Here is a 17,032-nt window from a genome sequence, read left to right on the forward strand (position 1 = left end):
TTACATAATGCATTAATTATCTACTTACCTACATGTCTGTCTTTTCTACCAGAGCGGGGCCTCTTGAGGCAGAAACTTCCATTTTGAGACTTATTTGCATATTCCAGAGTCTGGCTCAGCGCTTGGTGCATAGGAGTGTTTTTGGTGAGTGAGTGAGTAAGTAGGTGGATGAGTGAGTAAATGAATGAATGCAAAAACTGAGTGAGGACTAGACCACTGGTAAAAGAAACCCTGAGCTAGGAAGGTCTTCAACTAGAAGAATTAAGACCGTAGGTCACACAGCACAAGTACTTTAGCAGGGAAGTCTGAGTCTCTGAACCATCCAAAAGCTGGTACACATATCTGTGTCTGTGCACCTTTGGGGGAAGAGAGGAGAGTCTGTAGCTGTCCTCAGATTCTCAGAGACATCCATGGCCCCCAAATGTTGACAAGTTGCTGATGTAAACAGATGGAACAGGCAGGCCCCACCGAGAGGGCACAGCGAAGTGATTACAGAAGAGATGTGACAAAGGAGGAAAAATCAGACCTGGAGGAGGAGACACCGAGTCCTGCATGGACCTCAAGGAGAGGTTGTGGCCCAAGGACAGGATAGAGTCTTGAGGGTATTGCTATTTGCTTATAAGCAGTGCTTGTGTGAGGAAACCCAGGGAAGATTCTGTTTCTTGTACAGAATCTGTGGGCTGAAAAGGGCTGCTCAGTTTGCTGGTTCCAATCACTGGCCTCCAGGCACACTGAGCAGAAATGATCCCAGGTAAACACTGGGTCTTTCTTGCCCCAAATAGCTTCCCTTCCCCATTTCCCTGCACTTTACTCTTCTCTTCTCTTCTCTTCTCTTCTCTTCTCTTCTCTTCTCTTCTCTTCTCTTCTCTTCTCTTCTCATCTCATCTCATCTCATCTCATCTCATCTCATCTCAGTATGTATGTATGTATTTATTTATTTATGTAGAGAGGGTATGTGAGCAGGGGAGGGGCAGAGAGAGAGAGAGATAGAGAGAGAGGGAATCCCAAGCAGGCTCCACACTGTCAGCACAGAGCCCAAGGTGGGGCTTGATCTCTCAAACCCTGAGATCACGACCTGAGTCAAAGTCAAGAGTCAGACACTCAACCGACTGGGCCACCCAGGTGCCCCTCCCCTGCATCTTTCTATTCTATCCTTGGCTGTGAAAACTTGATTATCATTAAGAGCAGTCTTTTTCAAAAATGTGGGTCATGGCCCATTGGTGAATCATGATGTAAATTTAGAGGGTCATGACCAGCCTTATGAAAACATGAAATAGAATATGATAGAAAATATTGAGTGCATCACACATGTAAGAGTGAGTATCATGTGGGACGTCCTGTTTCAGCTCAATATGTATGGGATTTTGATATCATATGTATTTCCTTTTGTGGGTTGTGGTCACAAATGATTGATAAGCACCAGTCTCAAGCATCATTGTAGGCATTCACGAGATACTCGCTGAAAGGCCAGGCCCCTGAGCGGACAGTGGTGAGAGATGAGGTGGGAGAAGAAGCCACGTTGGGGTTCTACACTGGAAAGTCCTCTGCTCTTGGCCAGAAGTTAGGGCCCTGCCACATTGCCCACCACCATCACCCCTTCTTGATTCTTTCCTCTCCTCCCCTGGGCAGGTTGTATACGTCACTGCAACATTTCCCTATATCATGCTTCTGATCCTCCTGATCCGAGGGGTCACCTTGCCCGGGGCCTCCGAAGGCATCAAGTTCTACCTGTATCCTGACCTCTCCCGGCTCTCCGACCCACAGGTAAAGTTGCTTGCTTCGTGTCCAGTTGCCTGTCACCACTGGGACGCCCTCTGCCGGCCTCTGCTGCCAGCCACAGGGGCTTAGCAGCTGGCTGAGCATGTAGAAAAGTCCATGGACCCCTTCTCACAATAATCATTTTCCATGCATAAATTAAATGCCTAGGAAATCCAATATATTGAAATACAACCATCAAAACATCAACAAAAGACAAATTTGTGGCATGTAATAATATATGTGCTTGTTTATCAATACATTAAAGAGCAAGATCCAGCAACAGGTCCTATGATTTTTATGGTTTCAAAGTCATGGTGAGCATAAATGATGTGTGGAGATATCTACTGTGATATGAAAGTATCTGGGATTTCTACTGCTGACAATTCTGCCGTTTGTTGTCTATATTCATAATTGAAGAAATGCTAAATTTGTTAGAGGTAAGTGTAAACAGAAAGTTTTTCCTCCTGCCTAAGATCACAGATCCCCCAGCCATGCATCTCAGTGAGACCAACTGGGTCTTTGTTGGTGATTGATTTTCCTTGTGGGTGCAGCTTGCAGAAAGAAAATAATTGGCGAAAGCTGGCTCACCTCTTAGTTGTGTCCGGTAAGGCGTTGGTTGTGCTGAATCTTGGATAGTGACTGTTTATACCTAAGCTTCTCTAAGTGGCCAGTGATGGTGTTCCCAGGTGTATGTTAGACAAGAGGTGAAAACAGACATCTTGCAGGCCCAGAAATGCTCCACCTCACTACTTGTTAGAAGCTCCTGGGACCTTTTGAAAAATCCCAATTCCCAGAGTGTAACCCAGACCAATTAAATTAAATTTTCTGGGGGTGGTTCCCAGGTATCAGTGTTTCCTAAAGGCCATCAGGTAAATCCAGGGTGTCAGATAATGTGCTCAAAGACATCTGATGGCCGAGGAGACATCCATGTTTGTTTAATTGAAGTATAGTTGATATACAATGTTATATTAGTTTCAGCTGTACAACATAGTGATTCTGGCATTTTCATACATTGCAAAGTGATCACCCTGGTAAATCTAGCTACCATCTGTCAGCATACACAGTTGTTATATATTATCAACTATATTCCATGTAGTGTACGTTGTATCCCTCTGACTTATTTATTTTATAACTGGAAGTTTGTACCTTTTAATCCCCTTCTGCTATTTTGCCTACCCCCATCCCAGCAACCACTAGATTGTTCTCTGTATCTTGGAGTCTGTTTCTGTTCTGTTTTGTTAATATTTTTTGGATTCAACATATAAGCAAAATCATATAGTATTTGTCTTTCTCTGACTTATTTCACTTAATACCCCCAGGTCCATCCATGTTGTTGCAAATGGCAAGATTGCATTCTTCTTTGTGACTGAATAGTATTTTGTTGTATCTGTGTACCATATTTTCTTTATCCATTTGTCAATCACTGGACACTTGGGCTGCTTTTATAATTTGGCTATTGTAAATAATGCCATGATGAACATAGAGGCACCCATATTTCTATTAAAATGAACATAGATACATCATGCATTAGAATGCAGAATCTGCATTCATAGTAGATGAGACTGCAGGAAACTCCGAGTCTGCAGTCTGTAGCTTCCAGCCACCCCCTGTTAGGAGAACTTGGGTGGAAAGGTTTATGGAGGGCGAGTTATTGCAGCTCAGGTGTAGCTCATTACACTGATTAAGGTCCATGGTGAAGTGGCAACGTGTGCTCATTTCTTCTCAGTTTTCTGTGCCGTGAGGGGCCCCTGAGGCTCAGGGCACCACCGGGCACCTGACGCAGCATCCTGAGTTGCAGGCAGAATCCCTAGGAAGAAGGAAATTAGCTCCTGACTGTTGGCCTCACCAACTCCAACCTCCGATGGCAAAGGCTCAGTTGGAGAGTGAGTTTTGGAAAACGTATTTCCAGAATCACTGGTCTGTGCCTTTTTGTCAGATCCACAAATTCTTGACCCAGTACAGATTTCCTGTTCTTTCCTCTGCTCATAGGTTTCCTTATCCTGTTCCTCAGGGTCTGTCAGGAAAGAGATCCTGGGCATCACCCACATTTTCCAAACCTAACTGATCATCGGAACACCTTGGAACATGTTAAGAATGCAGTTTTGGGGGTATGTGATGGCACCTGCCTATTTATATGATTAGGAAGCTGCCGAGGAGATTCTGATGATCAGAAAAGTTTGGGAAAAGCCAGCCAACACTTACGACCGTAGAGCCCTATCTACACATATACACATGTACCACAAACGCACATACCCACACACAGGACAGAGGTGAAGCCAGGTGTTCACCATTCACACTGTCTGCCTCATCATCCCAGTTTCCTGCCATCTCCCTTCCTCTCAGGCTTCAGCTCCCAGGCCAGCACTCACTTGCAAGGCTGTTCTGAGGAATGGCCACTTGGAGTCGTGGTATGAACATTGGGCCAACAGTCAGGACCTGGCTTTCCTCGGGCTCTGCTGCTGATCCTAAGTGACCTTGGACAGGTTCCTTCTCTTTTTCTCCTTCTGGGCCTTCGTTTTCCCACGAAGGCAAGAAAAGGTTGATTTCATTCAGCAGGTTCAAAGTGGATTCTGAGATGCCTGCATTTTCCATGAACATGGGTTGACTGATAGACTTACAGGCCACCTTCAGCCCTCTGCCCATTTTTGTAAATAAAGTCTTATTGGAACACAGCCATGTTACTTATTTTTCCCCATATTGTTTGGCTGCTCAAAGGCATAACTCAGAGGCAAAGATGAGTAGCTGAGACAGAAACCATATAACCCCTATGCCCCGGCCCCTGCCACATTGAGTGACTCACTAGGGCTCAAAGGACTCAGAGCAGTCATACTCTTTTTTTTTTTTTTTTTTTTAATTTTTTTTTTCAACGTTTATTTATTTTTGGGACAGAGAGAGACAGAGCATGAACGGGGGAGGGGCAGAGAGAGAGGGAGACACAGAATCGGAAACAGGCTCCAGGCTCTGAGCCATCAGCCCAGAGCCCGACGCGGGGCTCGAACTCACGGACCGCGAGATCGTGACCTGGCTGAAGTCGGACGCTTAACCGACTGCGCCACCCAGGCGTCCCAGTCATACTCTTTAATACAGCTTATTTCCAGCATCAGCGAGAGAAAAAGACACATCAATCAAGTGGGGAGGAATCCATGCCATAGGCTTCCCACAGTCACCTGCCAGGAGGAGCCACACAGAACGTGTTCCTTCTTGCAGCATCAAAATGCAGCAGCATGTGGGCAGTATTTCTCCCCAGAGGAGATTGGTCAGGACTCGGGTTTTTAATGGGGAAGTTTTATTAAGTGCGCAGGTACTTTGTGGCCATGTGATCGATCACACGGTCTCCAGAAGGAAAGCAGGTACTCATTGTAAGTTGCGTTGCTTGTACGAATAGTCCAGGCAAGTTGGCACAGCAGAATTCAGTGCCCCTGGCATACAAAATGACGGTGTGACTTAGTACCAGGGGAATATCTTAGCTAAGTTCCCAGATATCAGCCAAGAGCCAATCCTGCCAGCAGGCCCTTTGGGACAGGAACATCAAGTCTGCTGTGGTAACTCTTTGCTGCACACTGGCAAAACGTAAAATATTTACTATTTGGGCTATTCTAGAAAAAAGTGCTAATTTTGAGCTGCAGAACCCTCAAATGCCTGTAAGGGGAGACTTGTTGGCCTCTGATCTCTGCTTGACTCCCTCACTCTACCCATGTTGCTCTCTGCCTCGGCTGCCACCAGCCTGGTCCAGACACCACCGTCTCCCCCTTGACAGTAGCCTCCTAACTGGTCTTCCAGAAATGTCCCTTAACCCCTTGGTCCTGTGGGGCACTCTCATTCAGCAGCAGAGTGATCTTCTTGAAATCTAAATCTGACAGGCATCTCTTGGCTTAAATCCCTTCTGGGGTTCCCTGTGGTCTTTGGTAGGGCCTCCAAGGGCTTCCTTGAGCTGTCTCCTTGCTGCATCCCCATCATTTCTCCCCCTCTCTCAGTTCATGCCAGATACTGGCCTTCTTTCTGCCTCAGGACCTTTGCACATGTTACTTCTCTGCTAAGAATGCTCCCTCTTTCCTCCCCAGACCCTCCTTCTGCACCTTGCCCAACATCCACTCATCCTTTAGGACTCAGTTGAAACATCACTTTTTCAGGCAAGTCTTTCCAAACTGCTAACCATGCACCCTCTAGTATTTCATACTTATTTTCCAAAGTGCTTACCATGTTTGCAGGGAAATATTTATATATGTATATACATGTATGTATGTATTACATGTGTGATTTGTTTAATGACCATTCATTTGCTTGACAGATACTTACTAAGTGCCTGTTCTGTATCAGAGATTATTATAGGTATCAGGGATATATAGCAGTGGACATTGAACAAAATAATGATCCCTTCCCCAAGAAGTTTATATGCCAGTCAAAGAAGAAAGCAGTGAACAGAATAAAAAATAAAATATACAGTCCATTAAATGGCGACAAGACCCAAAGAGGCCAAGGATGGAGTGGCAAGGGGAGTGCTTAAGAGAGGGTGGATACAAAGTTCCTCCCAGAGAAGACAGCTTGGAAGCAAGGTCTGTATCTGTTTTTCCCACCATTGTATCTCCAATCCCTAGCTAGCTCAGTGCGTGGGACATAATAGGTGCTCAATAAATGTTTGCTGAATGACTGTAAGAGCCAAAGCTATTTTGAGATTTTTGAAGAAAGGTTCTGTTGCTTTAGCCAAAAATTTAAAAACCTCCAGCTCACCAGATCTGTGAGTTGTAATTTTTTTTGATTCTCCTTGTGTGAACATGCCCACCAAAAGGAACAGAGATAGTTAATTGGGATAGAGGTAAGGATAGTGACCGCAAGAGGGAAGGGTAAACAAAATTCCATGTAACTGGTGTCTTTGGAAGCTGGAGTGTGTTGCGGGAAGGGCCCAACATGGCTGAGAAGAGAGGTGGGGGTAGCCTGAGCCTGCTTTTTGTCTGCTCCGGGGGCTGAAGGGCTGGTGTTGGGGTGTATAGTAACCTGGGATCTGTGGAGGGGTCTTGATAACTCCTCGAACTTTGGAGGCTAGCACATCACACAGATTCGTTTTGGCGTGCTGAGGGAAGGCAGCCCGTGTGTGGGTCAGTAGAATCACAGTACCCCAGCTAGAATGTCCACTCAGTAGATAGATCCAGGTCAGAGAGGCTGAGCTACTTGTCTGTGGCCACACAGCAGCTCAGTGGCCCAATTAGGACTTAGAGCCCAGGGTTTCTGGGCTCTGAATGAAGGAAGGTAAGATCTAAAGAAGAAAATGACAGATCCACACCAAGAAGTTCTAAGTGTTCCCATTTGTGCACACCCCAGGCATGAACCATCGGGAAGGCCCAGGCTGGAAATCCTGCTCTCCCATTACAGTTCGTGTGGCCTCTAGCAAGGCTCCTCCCTCTCTGGGACCTGGTCATCTCTTCCCTAGAATGAGGGTCACAGGTTGTAGTCGCCTGCCCCATCAGATGGCTGTGAAGGTGAAGTGCAATGACCCAGTTAGTGGAGGAATGTTTTTTCTTTTTGCAGTTACGTGTTTTAATGTGCATTAGAAAAAAAAAAAAAAAACCTGGGACATCCATCAACCGTATCAGAACCGTGACTTCATAGTTATTGCTGGAGTGAAGCTGTATCTATATACACTTTACACACACACACACACACACACACACACACACTACACATTTACATACATGTATGTGGTAAGGAGCAAGGTTAATTTACAAGCAGCTATCAAATAAATACTAGAATGAACATGGACTTGGCAAAAATAGTACAGGGTGAAGACGGTGTGCTGAGGTTTGGGACACGGCTGGGGCTGGAGAATCATCCTGAAGTAGCATTAGGACTTCAGGTAGCCACATGGTCCCGCTCAAGACAACTGAGGCATGGCTCTCAGAAGTAGAGAAAGTAGGTTAGGAGAGCTGTCAGCCAGAAATACTTAATCAGGAGATCAGAAAATGGCTCAGCCTCTTGGTGGTTTTCTCCTTTTATCAAGTCCTTGTTGTGACTAATGAACCTGACTTAGTTTCCCATTTGTGCTTCAGAATGCACAGGAAGAAAGACTCCCAGAAAGGCCTGGCCGCTTGGCTTGTCTACGAGTGTGAACACCCTTGTTTCTTCGGGGTGATCTAGAAGTTGCAGTGGTCAGGCTTCCCGCAGCTACAAGGGACTAAAAGGTTGATGCTGGACCTATCAGAGTGTCTCTTGTGTGTGAACCAATGGGAAGGATAGGTGATGGGGGTGGTGAGCCGGGGAGTCGGGCTGGTCAGAGGGGAGGCTGCTGGACACATTCAGTCCTCCAGCCTCAGAGACTCATTGGGTCCCTGCACTGCTCCAGCCATTCCCAGAGTGTGGGCGTGGTCTCAGAGGGACTAGGGGCCACCAGGGGGTGAAATAAGCCCTTACTGGGAGTCCTCCCCAGGCTGCCAACTCCATGAGGAAAGGGATCGCGACTGTCCTGTGTACCACTCACCTGTCACCAGAGCCCAGCAAAGCTGTACTGTATCTTATCCCACGGATATTTATAGCATGCCTACCTCTGCCAGGCAGTCAGTATATAAATGACTAAGAGCACTCTGTGACTGGGTGGGCTTCCCTCCCTGGAAGAAGGAAGAGGGTTGGAAGAGATCGGAGCTTTGCATCCTTCCTTTGGTCTGTTGAGAAGAACGTGCACCTTGTTCTTGGTGATGGTCCTCGTGCCAAAGCCTGTGAATAACTCCTGCCTTTTAAATACTAGGACAGATCTAAAGGGGCTGCATCCATGCCATCATTCTCCGTCTTTTGCTTCCTGGGGGCTTATGTGGGTGGGGACTTCACAGGAGGGCTGATAGCTGATACTCTGGGTGCTAAATGGAACCCCCAGCTTGCCTTCTCTCTCCTGCAGCTGGAAAAGCCAGCCCTGTCCCAGTGCTCCAGGAATAGCTATGGGGCTCACATGTTATCATCACAGCTTTACCTCCCTGAAGCCATGTTTGGAATTTGGTGAAGTTGGGGGCCTGGGTTGGGAGGGCTTGCCTGTACAGGTCAGCAGAGGGAGGACAGGCAATGACCCACCTGAGGAAAACAACCCTCAGGGTGCCTTCTACCCCATAGGAAACTCTTGCTTCCTGGATCCCATATCCTGGCCGGAGTGACAGCAAGGTGGGGCCTCTCCGTGATCCAGGATCTTCATTAATTCCAGACCCGGGCTCCAGCCCCCCTTCCCTGCTGCTTATAAGGGGTTCAGACATGCATGTGTGCTGTGTCATTTACGTTTCTAAAGGGGCACAGGCTCCTGACTGATGCAATGCTCTGGATCCCAGCTCCCAGGGCCTTAAGGGAAAAATCCTTTTGAGGGGTGCTCCTGAGCCCTCTGGGCTTGTGTGGCATTCTGCATGAAGACTGAGTCTTGATCTGGACAGGCGGATGCATTCACAGCGGCCCCCTCCTTCTATCTCCCCAGCCAGCGAGGCAGGAGAACTCCAAAAAGCATGTAAAGAGAACTCAGTTGTAGGGAGCCTGGGAGCCAAGAACACCTTCCTCACAGAGTAACTGTGAAGTCCAGAGAGAGAGCCATGGAAGTTATTTTAAGGTCTAAAGGGCTGTGCGCCCTACTTTTGTAGTCTCCGTGAGGGCTTCCTGACCACCTTGTATAAAATCATGCTCTCCACCCTGCACATCCTGTCTACACACCCACCCCCCCAGCTTTGGTTTTCACCATGACACTTGCCAACATCTAAGACACCTTTCATTTTGTGTCACCATACTCCACTCACTAGAATGTTAGCTCCAGGAGGGCAGAGGATTGATCTGTTGCATTCACTGTTAGATGTCCTGCCCCTGGAAACAGAGCCTGCCAACATGAAGAGCTCAGTAAATACTTTTAGGCAGGCAGGCAGGAAGAGAGGGGGGAGGGAAGGAAGGAAGGAAGGAATTGAAGGAAGGAAAAAAGGAAGGACAGACAGTTTCAGGAGAAGCCTATGTGACTCTGTTACAATGACCTAGCATGGACTGCAGTTGTGGGTAAGCTCTCCAGAGACAGGATTTTTAGTGCATTGGAATCTGGTATCTAGGAAAGGAAATTTGAGTCACTCTGTTGCCATTGACCAGCTTGGTGGCCTTCAGGCTCTCCCTTTACCTCTCAGAGCTCAGGGTTCTCACCTGTCTGTTGGGGTTAGAATATCCACCACACAGAGCAGTTGTGGAGCAGGTTTGCATGTGAATGCAAAAGCACTTCTATTTCTCATTTTCAGTGCCCAGCCCAGGGTCTGGCATGCAGTAGGGCTCCAGGGACACCAGTGATGTTCTTCATTTGCCTCCGTGTCACTGGGCTCTGGGCAGGATGAGTCAGAGCTCCACAGGCCTAGAGGGAGGCTTTGAACTCAGAACCGAGTGCCTTCATTGTGAATCCAGTAAATTAAGTTTCTCATCAAGAACTTGAAGCAACACGGCTCGCCTTCTTTGTCCTCTGGCAATTTGCATTCCGTGGTCTCTTATAACTTTCTAAACATCTATTTGCCTTCACTGTCAGCCCTGTGTTCTCTCCGAAGTGTGAAGTGCTTCCACTCCATTTTTCCCCCCCAAATTTTTATTTTCTGTCTTTTCAGTCTTTGGGGGAATGGAGGGCCGCTTTCAGGAAATCACATTTTCCCTGCCCCAGATTCCTGCCACTCTCACTCTTCATTGTGTTTCGAGTGTGTGTTTTCAGGGCAAGAACAGAAAGGCCTGTCACGGATCCAAATCGCGGGGTCTGCTTTCCCAGGGTGTGCACACGTTCCCCAAGTCAGCCTCTTCTATGGAGGGAACTGGAGCTGGCAGCTAAGGTGTCCCAAGTCCTGGAGGTGGGGTAGAAGGATGCCCAAAGAGTGAGCACCTCAGAACACTGGAAATCTCCTCCACCTGCCCTCACCCCATAAGGACAAATCAGGGAAAACAAGATCCTCATTTAAAACCTCACCTGAGGAACCTTGTGGACACGCCCATGGAATCGCTGCCACCTGGTGGCAATGTACTTTGGCTCCAGACAGGGACCCAAGGAAACATGAGTGTCTTTACTGCTGGACTTCCCGACTGAAATGGAAATAATGATACTGACGTGTAGACATTGGATATGTTTTTGAAAATATTGCAAACCTCCCTGGACACGAGGGCTACTCCCTGGGACTGAAAATCATCCAAGGTTTCCTTTTGGTATGTTTGGTTTGGGGCTAGGGTCACTGTTCTACCAGCATTCATCTGTTGTCTACTCGGCACCAGGTACTGCGGATGCAGAATCAGATGATGCGTGATTCTTGTCTTCAAGGAGACGATAGTCTCTTGGGAGACACACATAATTAGGTCAGTGTTAACAGTAGTGAAGGAGGGGGTACTAGGGTTGGAGTTCACCTGACACAGGTATGCTTCCCATCACTGGGTGAATGCCTCCAGAATTAGAGACACATTACTGATCTAACACACACACTGAAAGGAAGGTAGTGAGCATTTCTTCTTTCTTGACTGCTTGAAATTCCTCAAGAGTTGCTGGTCTGTGGAATCAGAATTCCTGTATATTCCACTGAGATTCTGTGCATCGCTGGGGTTCCTCATTAAATTCTTTCAGCCATAGGCTTACTCAGGGGGAAGTGTTATGAATTTTAGTTCTCAGCTGTTTCAGTAGCCCCTTATTAATCTGCAGTCTCAGTGGTTGAAGAGCTGCTTGGGTACACATATGAGTAGTGATACTAGTTATTGTTTCTTTTTCTAATGTTTGTTTAATTTTGAGAGAGAGAGAGAGAGAGAGCAAACAGGGGAGGAGCAGACAGAGAGGGAGACAGAGAATCCCAAACAGGTTCTGCACCATCAGCTCAGAGCCTGATGTGGGGCTCGAACTCACACCCTGTGAGATCATGACCTGAGCGGCAATCAAGAGTCAGACTCTCGGGGCACCTGGGTGGCTCAGTCGGTTGAGCCTCCAACTTCAGCTCAGGTCATGGTCTTGCAGTTCGTGAGTTCCGAGCCCCCCATCAGGCTCTGTGCTAACAAACAGCTCAGAGCCTAGAGCCTGCTTCGGATTCTGTATCTCTCTCTCTCTCTCCCTCTCTTTCTCTCTCTCTCTCTCTCCCTACCCCTCCCTTTCCACCCCCCCCATGCTCTGCCTCTCTCAAAAATAAATAAATGTTAAAAAAAAAAAAGTCAGACACTCAACTGACTGAGCCACCCAGGCATCCCATTAGTTATCATTTCTTGATGGCTGATTTTATGACAGGTATTATACTTCACAAGCTTGTCATTTAATTTATCCTATTCACTCAATCAGCAAGTAGTTATTGATAATTATTATTTTCTAGACCCAGGCACTAAATGCTATGTATAAGTACCTTAAATTTTTATGACCTGTAAGACAGGACCTATGGTCCTATTACCATATGAAAGGTTCTCTCCTATGGGTCATGAGAGTTTTAAAACCTGTGTCCTAAAGGTTTTTCAGATGAGGGGACTGAGACTCCAAGAGGTTAAACTACTTGCCTTGTGCTTACAGAGATAGCCCTTGAACCCAGGTGAGTCTGACTTGGGCAACTAAAGGATGCAATGCTGAAACCCTTTGTCATATCTGATTTTTCTGGCCTTGCTCTTACTCTGCAGCCCTGGGCTAGCAATTCTGGCTCTGGTGTCTTTGAGCATCCCAGACCTGCATGACTACCTTGCAAGAATCCTAGAATCTCAGCGTCAGGTGGGTTTAGTCCCCACCCAGTGCAGGAATCTCCTCTGTAGTAACCTGCTCAGTTTCTGATTGGCCTCCCCCGTGATGAGGAAACCCTTCAACTCCACTTTGGAACACTCCTTGCTCACCTGGTTCCCAATGTTGACATTCATTCATTCCTTGTTTCATTTGCTTGTTCTTTCTTGATTCATCTACCCTAATTTGTACCCCACTTTGAGAGAATCTACCAGGGTTCAACATGCTAATATAAGTGCAGCTTAAACAAATGAGATACAGACCAGCCTCCTGTGGGCTAAGAGCCTCCAAGATGGGCTCCCTGCCCCTTACCACGATCTCCTTCCTCACCCAACAGACTGAGGGAGCTTTGAAAAAGGAATCCTGGATTATGTAACTTCCTGGAATTGTTCTTTAAATGTGTTTTGCTTTAATTCTTTGCGTATGTTTATTCTAACATCTTTTTTCCGTTCCTGTTTCTGTGCATATCTGTTAGTTTTTGATTGAATACTGTGGGTTATAGTTAAATATTATGGATACGGTATTATAGAGGCTCTGAATTCTGTTATCTTCCTCTGAAGAGTGTTGGGTTTTATTTGAATAGGTATTTCAAATACTGATTGACACCTTAAACTTATGTAGACTCAACTTCATGTTTTCTTGTTGCAGGCATGTGGAAATCCCAAGCTGTTTCTTAAGACCCTCTAACTTAATAGGACTCAGTGGGCCTTCATTGGTTCTAAGCTCTGTCTCCTCTGTAGAGCTTGACAGGGCTCTGCTTTAGGCTTTGTTAGGATGGGTCTAGAAGAGTTCTTACTCTAGAGCATTGGTGCTCAACTAGGGAAATTTTGCATCCCAGGAGACATAAGTCAATGTCTGGAAACCGTGTTAATGTCACTAGTGACAATCTAGTGAGTAAAGGCCAGGGATGCTGCTAAACATCCTACATTGCACGGGACAGGCCCCCAAACAAAGAGCTATGGGGCCCAAAATATCCGTAATGCCATGGTGGAGAAACCTTACCTGGAGGCCTGGTTCTTGCTCCTAAGGGGAGGTCCTTCTGTGTCTCAGCCAGGTGCCAAGGGTGAATACTTGGTGTTGACCGATCTGTCATGCTTGTAGGCAGTCCCCCGGCTGTGCTCTTCCCCTGGTAGTGTCCGACCTCTAGCATATCTGTTCCACTCTCAACCCCTGGCAGCACTATCTGGCCTTGGGTGGGCTCACGCTGGACGTTTACAGCTCAGCCCTCAGCCACAGTGTCCCAGGTGACCTCCACATGGACATCTGGGGCCCTGTTCTGTATAGCTCCCCCTTTCTGGTGCCCCACACTATAGATTATAACTCTTTCAGCTGTCCTGCACTCTGGCCCTGCCTCCTTGGCCCAGTGAGACTATGTATTCTGCCCAGATTCTAGCCCTGTCTGCTGTGGTCAAGAAACTGTCCCCAGGTAGAGGGCTGGGGAAAACCCCCTTGGAGGTTGCCATCTCTCAGAGATAACAATCTTGCCCTGCATATTATCTACTGCCTGAAAGGGTCACCTCCTCTATTGTGACTGCTTTGATAGCTGCTTATGGCAGGAGGCCTAGTCTGATACCACTCATTCATGACCAGAAACAGAGGTCAACCCCCCAGAAGCTTCCCCTCGCACTAGGATTAAAATCGAGACTGCTTACCATGGCCCTCTGTGGCCTGGTCCCATGTCCCACATGGCCTTGGGCATCCTAGACTCCTTCCTACCATAAACCCTGCCTGTCTAGATCACTGTTCCCTCAGATAATCCTGTGGCCTGCTCCTTCTTGTCCTATAAGTCTTAGCTCCAAAGTCAGGTCGCCTCTGACCAGCCGAGCTCAAACCTTCACTAAACCCCGTGACTTTAATGAAACCCCTGTTTTCTTTTATTCACGGCACTGATGGCTGTCTGAAGCAATCTCATGTGTTTGTTGATTAGTCTCCCCAGTTAATGCAGGTCTATGTAAGCAAAGAACTGGTTTGTCTTGTGCACTGTAGTCTCCCTGGCACCTGTCATACAGCCTGGCACATGTTAGACTCTCAGTCAATACTGGATGGGTGGGTGGGTGGATACCATATGGTCGTTTAGATAAAGGACTGCACACAGAGGAGAACAAAACTATTTCCAGTTGCACATCCTTTGGAAGACTTTTTGAAACAGGTAGCCTTTGATTTTATCTTTGAAGGATAGGGAAAAGAAGGCTGTTTGGAGATAAGCAAACACCAGAACTAGGAAAGTCTGCATATATGAAGGGAATGGTCAGTAACTCAGTGTGGCTATAGAACAGGTTTTGTTACAGGGAATCGTAGGAACTAAGAGTGAGACAGCAGACTGAGGCCCTGTCACTGGAAACCTTTGGTACCAGCCCAAAGAGTTTAAGACTCCAGTCGGTGGTCAGGAGGCTGCTGTTGAACGTTTCTGGGCAAGAAGTTGATTGGCATAACAAAGCTGTAACTTCGAAGATTGCTCAGACTGGAGGGACTCAGTAGACATTGGCAGCAGAGTTTTAGAGTCAGACAGAACTGCATTTGAATGCCTGCCTCTTGCTTACCCCACTGTGTGACCTCAGGCAGGCACTCACCCTCTCTGAACCTCAGTTTCCTCTCTTACAAGCCTCAACATACCATCTTTTACTAATATGCGCCCCTTGTAGATGTGGTGAGGTTAGATGAAACAGTAATGTGTAAACTTCTCTAGGGACAGAAAAAGAGAAAGAGAAGAGAGTAAGTTTGGAGGTGAGTAAAGAAGTGGACACACGTATCAAATGACCTTGATTTTGGAGCCGGTGGGGGGGGGGGGGCGGTGGGGGAGGACAGTGTAAAGCAAGGAAGAAGTCTGTCTTCCCAGGACAGTGGAGACTTTGCAGTGTCATAGGGGACACGAGAAGCAGCCCCCCAGTTGTGACATTGTGGGTTTATGGGCACATGGACCTAGGGTTAGTGCCGTTGTTTGAATTCATGTGGCTACTTCTGGAAGCCCAAGAGGCTCCGCAGAGAAAAGAGACATGGGGCTCATTCTGAAAAGATGTCAGCAAACCCTGAAGATGTGCCTGCTGCCTGCCAGGTCTGACCATATGTTCGTAGTATGAGGGGTGAACTGGGCAGTGCTGTTGTCCTTGAGGATTTTGTATTCTCATAGGGAGAAAGAGAGATGTCACTAAGAGTGGCCACAGTGTGGGTTGATGGGGACCATGGACAGTCGTGACTCCAGCTGTACCAGCACAGGAGACTGACCGTGAGACTTCTCTAAGAATCTCCAGGGCTTCTTAGGCTGTTTCTGTTTTGTTTTGTTTTGTTTTTAGAATTCCAGCCTTATATTTTTTCATATAGCAAGTACTATTGAACACCTACTGTGTTCCATGTGCTGGCTATGCCATTGCCTTTTAGATGAATGAACAGACATGTACAAAGTATCTACTCTTGCTAGACATTTGCTGCTCTCTGTGGGAGCGGGTGGAGTATGTGGATGAGTGGTGTTTTATAGGACAGGAGTTTTTAACTGGGGAGGGGTTTTGCCCGCCCCCCCCCCACAGTTTGACATAAAATTGTGTGCACTAAGCATGTTCTTTTTTTTTTAATTAATAGGATTTCTAAAAGCAGTTTTAGCTTTACAGAAAAATTAAGCAGAGAATTCCCATACACCTCCTCACCCTGCTCTCATTTCCCCTATTATTTACATTTTATGAGTGTGGCACATTTGTTGCAATTGATGAGGCAATCTTGAGATTATTACTAGCCAGAGTTTACATTCAGTTTCACTCTTTGTGTTGTGCACTTGATGGGTTTTAACAAGTGCATAATGTCATGTATCTGCCATGACACACAGAATAGATTCAGCATCCTAAACATCCTGTGCTCTGCCCATTCATCCTTCCTTCCTCCCCAAGCCCCTGGCAACCACTGATCTTGTTCCTGTCTCCATAGTTTTCCCTTTTCCAGAGTGTCCTACAGCGTGTAGCCTTTTCAGATTGGCGTCCTTCACCTAGTCATAAGCATTTTAGGTTTATGCATGTCTTTCTGTGGCTTAGAAGCTTGTTTCTTTTTATCACTGAATAATTGTCTGTCCTCAAGATGTACCGTAGTTTGTTTATCCTTTCATTTATTGATGGACGTCTTGGGTACTTCCAAGTTGGGCAATTATGAATAAAGCTGCTAGGAACATTTGTGTGCAGATACCTCATTAAGCATGTTTTTCTGTAAAGGAGTCCATCCACTGCCAACAATCAAGATCCCTGGACTTGAGCTTTCCATCAGAGCTCTGGTATAGTGTGGGGTTTCCCATCAGATTGCTTGGATTTGAATCATGGCTCATCTGCTTACTAACTGTAACCTCAGGCAATTACTGAGCTCTCTGGGCCTTCATTGGTTTTGTTGTTGTTGTTTTTCTTTCTTTTTTTTTTTTTTAACGTTTATTCATTTTTGAGAGACACAGAACAGAGCCTGACATGGAGCTCAAACTCACCAACCGTGAGATCGTGACCTGAGCTGATGTCGGATGTGACGCTTAACTGACTGAGCCACCCAGGCACCCCTGGTTTTTTTTTAATCTATAAAAAGGGTTGTTGAGAGGATCAAATGAGATCATCCTCATTCATG

General features: G+C 46.7%; 1 protein-coding gene across 2 annotated transcripts in view; it reads left to right on the plus strand.

Moving 5' to 3' along the window:
* The window catches only part of SLC6A11 (solute carrier family 6 member 11), a 134,688-nt gene that overhangs the window by 61,617 nt on the left and 56,039 nt on the right, over positions 1-17,032 (plus strand). The window contains exon 6 of one of the 2 annotated variants that reach the window (XM_045493805.1): positions 1,630-1,764. The exons of the other annotated variant lie outside the window; for it this stretch is intronic. Coding sequence (XP_045349761.1) covers positions 1,630-1,764 — 135 coding nt within the window. The remainder of the gene's footprint in view (positions 1-1,629; positions 1,765-17,032) is intronic. 2 annotated transcript variants of the gene reach the window in all.

The sequence above is a fragment of the Leopardus geoffroyi genome, chromosome A2 (assembly GCF_018350155.1).
Source record: "Leopardus geoffroyi isolate Oge1 chromosome A2, O.geoffroyi_Oge1_pat1.0, whole genome shotgun sequence".
Taxonomy (NCBI): domain Eukaryota; kingdom Metazoa; phylum Chordata; class Mammalia; order Carnivora; family Felidae; genus Leopardus; species Leopardus geoffroyi.